Source organism: Coccomyxa subellipsoidea (assembly GCF_000258705.1).
Source record: "Coccomyxa subellipsoidea C-169, whole genome shotgun sequence".
In the NCBI taxonomy this organism is placed as follows: Eukaryota; Viridiplantae; Chlorophyta; class Trebouxiophyceae; family Coccomyxaceae; genus Coccomyxa; species Coccomyxa subellipsoidea.
In genome coordinates this window covers 937,069-948,591 of record NW_005178035.1, presented here as the reverse complement: position 1 = coordinate 948,591, position 11,523 = coordinate 937,069, and the positions used below count along the sequence as shown (strand labels likewise).

The window sequence follows — 11,523 nt, the reverse complement described above, 5'->3', positions numbered from 1 at the left end:
TTGTACCTGCCGGTGCACGTATGCCCTGAGCTCATCAGTTTGTTGTGACTTAACCAGGTTTCACTCAGACTCCCGTGGGACGAGTTCCTTTCTGTTGATGCTGTCGTTGCTGCGATTTCAAGTTGGAAGCCGTTGCCTACTTTGGTGCGCTGACAAACGTCACGTCGATGAATGAGCTCGGACATAGACTCGATCGTAATGCTATTAGAAGGTGCTTGTGTCCTTTTGTAGAGCTCTAGTGGCGACTTGGAAGGTCCGATTATCACTTTGCAGGTGCTCGATGCACCCTCCTCTTCACGTCAGCAAACATCCCTACTGCAAGAAGGTGTCGATCATCGGTCCTGTCCTCCATCTGAACTCGTAGACATTCAATTATCCTGACGATGAATCTGATATTTTCTGTTGCCTGCCAACACAGGAGATCGAAGCTCTCGTGGGTTGCCATTCTGAGCACGCTCTTGCAAAGTTTGTAGGAAAGTGCAATCAGCATAAATGGGATCTTGACGCGTGCTTCAGAAGAGAGAAAGCGTTGAAGAGGTAGAGCCCAACAATGTCTGCCTAAAGATGTTCCGAAATCATCGGAACTCGGTGTGATGTTCAGGACCTTCTATTGCAGGGCTGTAAATTTTGCAAAGGCAAAGGAAGAAAAGGCCAGGTTTCAGCGTGCGTTGCAACTAGAATCGGAGCAGCAGCAGCAGCAGCAAGCTGGGGCATAGTGTCCTGCACGACAGTCAATTGCAGTAGTGCGCCTCAAGAACAACTGACATTGGAAACCACTTCATTCGGATCATCCTGCTGTGTCTGGCTCATCCTCTTTGAGCCTTTGAGAACTGCTAGGCACGCCTGCAATGGAGCAAGATGCCTCGTGCAGTGGGCGGGACACAGATGCCAGGTGCGCCCATATTTGCAGTAGGGCGCATTGCATCCTGCATCTCTCAAAGTTTGCAGTCCCTGCTGTGCATCTCCTCCAGGAAATGGGTGACACAGGTTCACTGTGTGATGCAGGAGGCCCAGGGTGTTGTTGGGCGTGAGTGGCAGCGTGGCGGCCATCAGAGTGCCAATTCTCGCGAAGCTCCTTGCGCAATTTGCAGATGTCCAGATAATAGTTACCGATGCATCGAGGAATATGCTGAACGATGAAGATCTGTCGGCTCTCAATGTGCCTGTGAAGGGTGAGGCGCTCGCAGATGGTCTCCACACCTGGTGATCTTTTGCATAATACCAGTGTGGCTAGGCAAGGGGTTTTGTCATTTTAGAATGGGGTGACTGAGAGAATGGGGATGGTGACGCAGGTGATGAGCACGAGTGGCATGCTTGGAAGACGGTGGGGGATCCTGTCTTGCACATTGAGCTGCGGCGCTGGGCAGATTGTTTCCTGATTGCCCCCCTTTCTGCTAATTCGCTGGCGAAAGCTGCGCAAGGATTCTGCGATAATTTGTTGACTTGCGTGGTGAGACTGCGTGCTTTCTGTTTTTGTTCACACCTGTCTTGTCCCAGTCACTTGACAATTTTGATGGTTTGTGTGGTTCTCCAGGTCAGGGCTTGGGATTTTGACAAGCCTCTTCTGGTTGCTCCGGCAATGAATACCTTCATGTGGAATAGTCCCTTCACATCTAAGCACTTGAAGACCCTGCAGGATTTGGGTGCAAGCGTCATCCCCCCGGTAAGTGTTGCTCACGGGCACGTCTTGTTGGTGTTCCAGTGCTGCAGGAAGGGTGCACCTCTGCTGTGTCTCCTCCGCTTAATAATTTTATTCCTGATCAAATGCAGGTGAGCAAAAAGCTGGCTTGTGGCGATGTGGGGAATGGCGCTATGGCATCTCCTGACGATATAGTGGCTGCAACAAAGCAAGCTTTGAGAATGTGCCAGTCTGTGCCTTATATATGGGAGGAGACTGCTTCATGAGGGTGCATTGGCCATCGCAAGTGGGTTCCTGATCCGTGCCCTGCCCCAACATACAATGGTAAGGTTTTTTTGCACTGTAGTACAGTTACTGCACTATGCTTTCTTGTAAAGGCCTTTTGACTCATGAAGGCTACGACTAGTGCACTACTACTTACCTATTTAGTTGGCTAGGATTTCTGCCAGAGCAGTGGCCATTCCTCTGATCTCATGAGCTCATACCGCCATTCGCCTCGGAGGCCCCAGGCCTCGGGGTGCCTTGAGGTCAATATCGCGATTGCAGTGTGCTTTGCGCATATGCATGCATGCGCTCCATAGGTCACACGGTGCAAATGGTGGCAATCTTATGATCTTGGGGATTGTGCATGTTTATGGGGCTTAATCAAGGTAGATTCTCACATCAACTCATATTAGAGAAAGAGGTATGCAGACATCAAGGCAGAGCGAGCGCCAGGAGATAGGAGATTTTTCTTTAAAGGGCTCTGCAGGCTGCCTCGCAAGCTTGAGTGCACAACATGTAACAACAATACAATGATCCCCCGGCCCAGGACCACTAAATGACCACATTGCATATATGCAATGTATATACATGCATACAAGCCTTGCACTGAGTGTGGCTAGAAGAGGGTTAGGGCACCGTGCCACCTAAATTTAAAGGCAATCAGGAGCGAGGTCAGCCCCAGGGGGAAAGAACCGTGGCCGTGAAGATACAGCTATAATTCCTGGGCCGGAGCACCTGTGCACAAGTGATATGCAGGGCCAATCCCAGTGGAAAGGCAGCAGAGGAGAGATGGAGGTGCAGGATATGTAGAGCAGGCCTGCTAGGCAGGGGAGAATAGCGCGGTGGAGCGGCAGGAAATAATCGCTGGAATGCAGCCTGAGATACACCATGTGCAGCAGTACAGGAGCATGAGAGCAGACAAAATACATGCAATGCCTAGCAGCCTGACCATATCTTAGCTCACAACTGGTGTGACACATTTCTGGTGACGAATCGCTGATGTCAGGACGTGGCACGTGCATGAATCTGAACTTCGTCAACGGCAGTAACGAGGATTGTCATCATCTGAACAGCAATTCAGCTCACTCAAACAACAACGATGTGAAATATTAATTGATATTAATTGAGTGGACAGGCAACTGACCATCCAACAACGGTTCGAATGGATTTTGCTAGCACACAGTCGGAGATCCTAGCGTTCCTAGAACAGGCACAAGAGGAGAATCTTAGGCATGATCAGAAAACGAAGGGAAGCATAGCTGCCTTCAGAGTCGAGAAAGGTACTTTTATTGGACTCGACCACGAACATGTCGCGGATTTTCCACCTGTGCGGGAATTTTGAAGGGAGTAGTTCGCCTTGTACCACAGTTCAGTGTCTGTAAAAAGAAAGCGAAGGCCCTCCTATTACGTTGTACTATATGCTTCCTGGAATACACATGCTAGCTCAGCCGTGGCTGGTTACACGCTGTACGACGACGGAGTCCTTCGGAGGACATTGCGATTTGCAGCAAGCTGTTAAGAGTGTTGACTGAACGCTGACTGCTGAGATGTGCATAAGCTGTTCTGTTGGATTTGGAGCGCAGATCTTTCATTGATGCATGGGAGATGTGGGTTCCGCACTCCTTTGCAAACAGACGAACTAGAGTGATGAAAGAGACCTTTCTTGCTGCGCAGGCAGTGGACCCTACAAGCAATGGGAGAAGCAGCCCTTGCGTGCAGAAGATGGTGATGCTGCATCAATCAGTGGCGATGAAGACCAAGAGCAGGCATCCAGCTTAGGGCAGATGGTCAGCAGGAGGTGTTCAAAGATCCTTATCTGGGCAAATTGCTCTTTCATAGCACTGGTGATAATTGGCGGCATAATGCTGGTGAGATCTTCTTCTTCTTATTGAAAATGCCTACGCACTGTCACAATATTGGCAAGTCACTACAACTGTCCTTCATGGTGATTCTTCTCAACTCACAGAGTGTTTTCAGGGCATCCATGGGAGATGGCATGGCTCCAGCCACTTGAATCAGAAGTACCTGCTGCGACATCCGCATCCGCATCAGATGCGTTTCCAGCCGGCATTTTCACCTGCACCTGCGCCTGCGCCTGCTCCTTCAAGAGGTATGGTGCTGAGGTACAGTAGCCTTACAACGCGGGTATGCCATCCAATGGAATCACGCTGATAGCCGGCATGTTGTCACTTGTTGATGGGTTGCTAGGAAGGAATATTGTGCCTGAAATAAGCTGGCCTAGGACTCACACTACCGTATTCACTCGAAGAATGATGATTTGCTGAGAGAACTATCTGGTATGCAGGAGAGAGTCGTGGAATGCAATTTTTGTCTCCTGTGGAGGCTCCGGCGGCTCCCTTGGCAAATGCAAATTGGGCAAGTGCATTTCTAGGCAGCAGGTATCCAATTGAAAGTTCCGCTGGAAAGGGTTCTCAGCGGCAAGATGCATCCGTGTCAGCGAGCGCTGTTGCGACTGCCGCGTACTGGCGCAAACAGAAGTCAGAAAGAGCAACTGCTACAGTGAGCAAGCACAGTTCAGTGCCAGCACCTGGCCCGTCGCAGCCCTGGTCTCTTGCGGAGATGCATCTGCACGTTGCCCCGGGTTCTGGGCCTCCACGGAGGGCTTCTTTTCCTCCTGCGCCGTCATTACCACCAGCAAGCATGCCTCTGGCAAAGCCTGGGGTACCTGCATGGGCACACAAAGGCTACACTCCAAAGAAGGTAGCAATCTCCCACGATCGCCTTCCTGATGAACGTTCTGGGAACACTTTAGAAAGCCACCAATATGTATTGTGACACCCACTTGCACAATGCAGGGACCCATGCAGACGGAGGCAGGACCGCGGTATGATGCCTTTCCATCTGCAGAGCCTGCAGCGCTCAACAAGTGGTCGCCGTTCCATGCTGTTCGGGAACATCATGCCGCAAGCAATCCAAAGAAGCTGGCGTACCTGACACCAACAGAGTTAGCTGCTCTAGGTGTGCATGACTCACCCACCTCATGCTATGTATGCAGTGTTGGCTCGCAATGTAATGATAGGATTCGCTTTTTTCTGTGCACACATGGGCAAGCCGATTGATGTGCAGTGGATGTTGCAGGGGGCGGCTTGCAAAGTGCAGACACATCAGATCTTCACGAGGAAGACACCTTGGATTACCAACGGTACTCCTATCCTTGATCGCAGAAGAGCCACAGATGATGGTAATTGCCTTCGATGTATCTGGCCTGCGCCAAGCTATTCCAAGGCACCTTGGTGACTGTGTCTCCCAATGTATCTGTTTGCTAGCGTCTTGACACAGCCTCAAGTCGACGAGATGTACGTCAGCCATCGCGCACGCACGATGCGCTGTGCAAACTTGCTTTGCGTGCAAATCAAAGAGTTTGCGTGTGACACCTTTTAGGATGTCCCCTGTAGTGTCATGGATTTTATGTTACCTTGCGTCCAGATAGATGACAACGGATTCAAGTACACCTCATTTGGACCATTTGCAATCCGAGTTTTGATGACTCGGTAATTTTTTTTGCCTGGAGAGTGTGAAAGTGTTTGAAACTGAATATTAGTGTATTGAGGGAGACGTCAAGTACCGTAGCTAGGAGTATTTTTCAGGTCAACAGGCTCCCCTGCAACTGTCAAAATCTGAAACCTTTCAGGCAGGTACCGTGAAACGGCAGGTCCATAAGTCCCGAACATATGGTGTGCACCGGCTGTTGAACAAACACTTGTGGCAAGACATCGTGTGGCATCCAGTCATCTGGATTTCAGATGTACCGTATGTTTGGTGTGCACGCTCTTTCTGATTCCTACATAGCATGCATGTGTCCCATGCACAACTTGGACTCGCATAGTGTTCGCTATACTTCATCTTCCTTCCCCAGTAGCTCGTCACGATTTGTGAAAGCAGAATACCAATCTTTGTGCAATTACAAGTTGCGATATTCGCTTTACTTTGGACGGTGATTGGGTCTTAGCTAACCAGCTAGCAGCCCGCAAGATGTTAACGCTCGGCTTTTCCAGCCCGCTCGCAAGGTGCAGCCATAAATTTCTGCACTCCTTGCAGACATTGTAGTGCCCTTGTGCTTCCTGCGAGAAGACAATCAAGGAACGTTGCAGGCGACGGCTTAGAGGCGTATGGCCGAGTCCCCCAATGGAGTAGAGAACACATCGCAGGACCGCTCCGCATGCGGCACATGTATTGCCGGCCCAAAGGGTTGAAGAGGGTGTCACCATCCACATCCTTACAAACTTCATCAGTACAGACACAGCAATTCCCAGCAGCCCAGGTGCCCGGGCCAATAGCCTCTCGAGAAGGTCCATATTTCTGGCAAAAAGGGACCCAAGGCATCGGTTGCTCTACGACCATTTTGCCGGACTGATGGAAAGGACACTTGGCCTACACCAGGTGGCCTGCCTCGGCCTATAACAGGTGGCCTGCCTTGGCCTAAACCAGCTGCGCAGCCCAATTTCCCAGCGACAAGCGAGACTTCGCCCACATGGTGCAGGTCCTGTCAGACACGCGAGAGGTCTATGTTGACGCTGGCCAGTCGCAGGTCTTCCAGCAGCAGCTCGGGGAGCCAGTCAAGACAGTAGACAGCCTGGGCTGCCTGCAGTGAACCCTGCACTCCTGCTCACATTTCCCTGCCACAGTTTGGCTGGCAGGGATGCCATGCAGGCTCTCTTAGAGGCAGGCTATCCAGTGCAGTCACTTCTGCTTGGCAAGGAGCACAACCAGCTGCAGCTGCGTACATGTGACCTGGACATTGTGGCCTCTCTGCTGGAGATTGTGAGTCAGCGAGGGGAGATCAGGCAGCACGGCCGCGCGTTGCTGGGCCTCCTGACAGACTGCAGCAGTGGCGAATGTGAGCCAGAGAAAGTCACGGCAGTCCTCACAGCGCTGCTCGAGCAAGGGATGGAGTTCCGGCAGCCGGAGTGCTGGCCAGCAGACGATGAGGAGAAATGCAGATTGGTGGTCTGCAGGGGACGCTGCTCTCCCTTTTCTTTTGCGTGCACCTTTGGGCAAGGCGGGACTGTGAAGGGGTACCTTGCAGCGCTGCAGCAGATAGATGACAGGAATTTCATAGACTTCAGCGCCAAGGATGTGGCCCACACCGTGCTGATGGGAGCCGCGGTGATGGGGAGAGCAGAAGTGTGTGCTCTGCTGCTGGATGCTGGAGCCGACATGCTGGCCCCTTCTGCCTGGACAGGATACCCACCTCTGGGATGCTGCCATGAGCCCAGAATGGTCAAAGGTGAGCTCTGTCACAGAGTACTTGCTTGGATGCACGCTGTGACCCTCGCAGTTGAGGGCGGTGCAGAGCAAACACCCATATATTGTTGCTTCTAAGGGAGCGGGTGCCATGGCAAAAGGCCAGAAAAGCATGGTCATACAGAGTGCCTGTTTAGGCCAAGGCAGGCGTTCATACCTTGGTCATCACCACAATTTTTTGGCAGGTTCACTGGCCATCTGGGCGCTAAGAGCCCCTCGGGTTGTATCAGGCACAGATGACCGGTTACACTCCTGCAGTTCCAGCCCGGCTTGTCACCTTGTATGTTTTCCTTAGAGCCCTGGGGTCACAGATTGCCGTGACGGAGCTCCTAGCGCCTTCACCAACTGCCAGCGCGGGATGGGGCCTTAAGCACGCGGTACCACCGGTCGATGGATCCGCTGAGCTCAGCTCTGCACGGTCCCTGGGGTGCACCCTCCACCCCCGGGACAATGGCCTCGCCCCCCACCAACCGTGCTCGGGCTGCTCACACCATGGGTATCCCTCGGCCGGGCGGCTCAGTCGTGGGCCCCGCTACCAGTGGAGATCAAGACCGGAGCTGGCCGCTGCCGCGACGGGCGCGTCCATGCTGCGTAGGAGGAGGCGTCGGGCTCCCGCCGGGGCCGCTTTCCCAGGACCCCAGTCCCCGTGCCCGCTGCCGCTGCTTTGGACTGCCAGCGCGCCTCAAGTGCCCTCAGGCCGCTGCGCTGATCGTCCCTGGTGTCGGCCCAGATGGCCGGCCGCAGCGGGTCGAGTGGGCGGGCCTCTCCCTTGCTGATCCTGTAGAGCACGTGGCGGCGCATGGTGGCCTCCCTGACCACGACTTCATGTGCCGGCCGCAGGCCGAGTCCCCATGCTTGCGGCCGCGTCGGTGTGCGGCCGCACTACTACACACAGGAGCTGCTTACCAGCTTGCCAGCGGGCAAGCAGCTTCTGGTGGGTGGTGACTTCAATTGCATCGCTGGCCAGCAGGACATGCTGGACCCTGCCGGGCAGCCCGACCAGCGGACGCAGGACCGCCCTGCGGCGTGTCGAGACGATCACCGGCTCTACGATGTCTGGCGGGACCTTCACCCCAGCAGGCGTGCCTTCACCCACATAGCCATCTCCGGCCAGTCAGCAGCGCGGCTGGATCGCTGGCTGATATCAAAGCCGCTGTGCGATCGGTCAGGTTTTTTTTTTTTTTTTTTTTATTTTTAAAAGGGGAAGCCCCCGCTATTACACAGGTGCCAGTCGCACGCTTCCCAGCACGCATGCAATAGGATATTTGGGGAAACCTGTCAGAGTTGGGGCACGCAGAGCACTCCCGCAGGAGGATAATGCGATACTTAAGAGAAGCGCAAGCATGAAGGCATACCACAGAAAGGCAACAGAAAGGCTCCTAGCGATGGACATGTCCCAAGCACCAGAGGGTAACCTCATCCCAGAGGCGCACTCCAGCCCGCCGGCAACGCAACACCGCTGAGGTGACGTTGGAGGACCCACGGGGCAAGCCTAGGGCTTGCAGCTGGAGGCAGGGGTCACAGCAAAGCAGGCAATCATCAATCACTGGCAGGCAATTATGGATGTGCGGGCAACCAGTGGTGGAACAGACATGAAAGGCACGTTTATACGGTTGGCCGACAGGGATGGAACAGGATCGCGTTCGGACCCATTACCACTAGGTGCCGCTCGGGGCTGGCAATGTGACCCTAAACTATGCCTCAATCTGCCAGCAAGGTGGGGCACAAGCAAACGGTGGCATATGGGAGATATGAAGCCGCAAATGAGGCGAAAAACAGGTAGGCTGGTGAGAACTCGACCAGATACACACACCCACCACATTGGAGGCGGGGATAGGCAGGAGGCATCATGTCCAAGGTCCTAGACACCCGCTCAGGTTCAAGGGTGGATACTGGGGTTGGAAACCCTAAACCCTTCAGATAGCCTTCAATGAACTACTGTGAATGGTGAGGAGGACAGACACTAAGGCAGAAGGCCACGGATGACAGGCCAAGGGGATTGTTGGGGCTGCTGGTGAGACAGAAACATCGGAGGATCACTGGAAAACTATTGATAGCCTAAAGCCCTGGGCAGGGTGGTCTTCTGTAAGCTTGCGCCAACGCTCTGGCTCTCCGGCACGGTACTCCACAGGTAGCGGGGCGCACGATGGATCCGTCTGGCCGAGGGATACCCAAGGGGTGAGCCGCGCAAACACGTCCGGTGGTGGGCGAGGCCACCGGCACTGGGTGGCGAGGCCAGTGCCCCAGGGGTGAAGGAGGCACCCCCGGGGCCGTGTTGGGCCGAGCTCGACAGGTCCCTCGACCAGTGGAAGCACGTGACTCGGAGCCCCATTCCGCGCTGGCAAAGGTTAGAGGTAGGAGAGGCGCAAAGCTTCTGGTAGGCAATCTGTGGTCCCAGGGCTCTAAGGCAAAAGGGGTCTCAGACAAGGAACGACAGGCCGGGCTTTGCCGGGGTGGGATCGGGACTGGTGAAAGGTTAGTCATCCGTGCCTGACTATGGTATGACGAAGGCTCTTAGCGCCCATGTGCCCAGAGCACCTATCGCAAAGGCCCCCCTAAGAGAGGGTGTGAGTTCAACACAAGAATCGACACGAGCGGGTGTCATGGCAGAAGGCCAAATGAGAGCATGGTCATACAGATAGCCAAGTTAGAGCCGTGGCCGGCTGGGTACAGTGAATGGTGGATCGGAAGCGTCACGCTGGAAGCGGCACGGGATGCTGGGCACTCCAGTGGATGACTGGTTGCGCGCCCGGCAGCTCCTCCAGCGCGCAGAGGACCGCGCGGTGGCACCATCGCGCCGCAAACTGCTCCCTGGTGATCATCGGGTCGCGTCCGCGAAGCCAGTCGCTGAGCACACCTGCTGTCTGCCGGACGTTGACGGTCGCGAGCCGCCAATCGGCAAGCAGGGCCTTCTTGCAGGAAGACAGGATGCGAGCCGCAACCGCTCCGGGGGTGATCGCCGCCGCATCTGGCTGGTGGCGGCCGCGCTGATATGCTGCCCACAGCTGACAGATTGTAGCGAGCCGCAGGCGATCCCAGAGCTGCCTGAGCTGCCGCGGCGGTCCCCAGATCCTGGTGTCATCGGCGAGAAGAAGGTCGGCGCTGCGCGGTGGCGCGTCGTCTCCGGTCACCGCGGCCCATGTCGCTGCGAACCAGTCCCACACCCCGGCGGCGAGAGGGCAGATGATGAAGACATGGGTGAGTGTGGCCAGCTGACCTGCACAGCTCGGATGCGGGCAAACGTGACCGGCGGGATCGGCGCGGTGGACGTGACGCGCGAAGCCGCCGACGAAGAGCTGGCCATGCAGCAGCCTCCACGCTGTCACGCGCTGCCGCCGGTCCAGATGGGAAGCGTGCACCACTTGCCACACATGAGCCCAAGGTGCTGATGGGTCTGCTGTGGCAGCAGCAGCAGGATCAACAGTGACATCTGCTCCCTGTGGCACTGGTGAAGGGCCCGCTGGCGCGCCCGCAGGCCCGCCGCGGTCCCGCAGCGGAACCGGACGTGGCAGCGGCGCAGCCATCCAGATCGCCCAGGAGGAGGGATCAGGCTGCCCTCGAGGCCTCTTGCCTAAGACCTGCGACGCGGTACCAGCAGCTGCAGCCCTGGCCTCCCATCGCGCCTCGAGCGCCCGAAGGCCGCTGCGCTGATCATCTGTGGTATCAGCCCAGATGGCTGGTCGCAGCGGGCCCGCCGGGCTGGCCTCCCCCTTGCTGATCCTGTGAAGCACCTGTCGCCGCGCGGTGGCCTCCCTCACTACAAACTCATGTGCCGGCCGCGTGCCGAGCCCCCAAGCCTGAGGGTCCTGTACCTGGGATCCCCAGAGGCCAAAGAAGTATAGTGTGGGCGGCGGTGGTGGCGGTGGCTCTGGCAGCTGCTGCTCCCACTCCAGCTGCTCCCTTGGCTGCTGCTCCCCTGTCTGCTGCTCCACCTGCAGGTGCTGCTCTGGGTGCAGCTGCTCTGCGTGCTGGCGCTGCTGACGTGTGCCGCTGCGTGGATGCCAGGGCCTGGTGATGTCCCAGTGCTGAACCAATGCAGGCTGCGCGGCCGGAGGAAGGAATGCGTGCATGGCTGCAACGCCTCCTTCCACTGGCACAAGGGCTCCTGTGCTGCTTACTGTGTGGCTGAGAAGGTAGGTGCTACCTTCGGCTGTGCGAGACCAGACTCGGCGATCCGACGGGTCCGGCAATGCGCACCACATAGCGGCCGGTGGCTGCACCTGAATGAGCGCTCTCCAGGCTGCTGGCAAGGCAGCCAGGAGGATGGGCACGCGCTCTCGCACCACCCGATCCGGATGCTCCGGGCCGCGCACGACATCGCGGAAGCCCCCGCTATTACACAGGTGCCAGTCGCA

The 11,523-nt window shown here is 55.9% G+C and overlaps 4 protein-coding genes across 4 annotated transcripts; all 4 read left to right on the top strand.

Annotated features, from left to right (window-relative positions):
* Positions 1-280: 280 nt before the first annotated feature.
* COCSUDRAFT_15576 (hypothetical protein) lies at positions 281-541 on the top strand (the record flags this gene model as incomplete). Its single annotated transcript, XM_005647617.1, has 2 exons — positions 281-325; positions 419-541. The coding sequence occupies 2 exons, from the start codon at positions 281-283 to the stop codon at positions 539-541; spliced, it is 168 nt and encodes a 55-aa protein (XP_005647674.1).
* A 307-nt stretch (positions 542-848) lies between these two features.
* On the top strand, positions 849-1,905 carry COCSUDRAFT_36666 (putative phosphopantothenoylcysteine decarboxylase; the record flags this gene model as incomplete). Its single annotated transcript, XM_005647616.1, has 5 exons — positions 849-892; positions 1,006-1,172; positions 1,293-1,450; positions 1,535-1,663; positions 1,771-1,905. 5 exons carry the CDS (start codon positions 849-851, stop codon positions 1,903-1,905), a joined length of 633 nt encoding a protein of 210 aa, XP_005647673.1.
* A 2,401-nt stretch (positions 1,906-4,306) lies between these two features.
* COCSUDRAFT_53515 (hypothetical protein) lies at positions 4,307-5,565 on the top strand. Its single transcript, XM_005647615.1, has 3 exons — positions 4,307-4,624; positions 4,720-4,882; positions 5,003-5,565. The coding sequence occupies exons 1-3, from the start codon at positions 4,484-4,486 to the stop codon at positions 5,080-5,082; spliced, it is 384 nt and encodes a 127-aa protein (XP_005647672.1). The 5' UTR covers positions 4,307-4,483; the 3' UTR covers positions 5,083-5,565.
* Positions 5,566-6,395: 830 nt separating this feature from the next.
* On the top strand, positions 6,396-7,538 carry COCSUDRAFT_63498 (hypothetical protein; the record flags this gene model as incomplete). Its single annotated transcript, XM_005647614.1, has 3 exons — positions 6,396-6,452; positions 6,575-7,151; positions 7,480-7,538. The coding sequence occupies 3 exons, from the start codon at positions 6,396-6,398 to the stop codon at positions 7,536-7,538; spliced, it is 693 nt and encodes a 230-aa protein (XP_005647671.1).
* Positions 7,539-11,523: the final 3,985 nt, after the last annotated feature.

What these genes read in the sequence shown, in the direction of transcription:
- COCSUDRAFT_53515 (XM_005647615.1), top strand. Translation starts at nt 4,484, where the DNA reads ATGCATCTGCACGTTGCCCCGGGTTCTGGGCCTCCACGGAGGGCTTCT. An exon ending in AAGGCTACACTCCAAAGAAG is followed by an intron (nt 4,625 to 4,719) that starts GTAGCAATCTCC and finishes TGCACAATGCAG; the next exon opens with GGACCCATGCAGACGGAGGC. An exon ending in AACAGAGTTAGCTGCTCTAG is followed by an intron (nt 4,883 to 5,002) that starts GTGTGCATGACT and finishes TGGATGTTGCAG; the next exon opens with GGGGCGGCTTGCAAAGTGCA.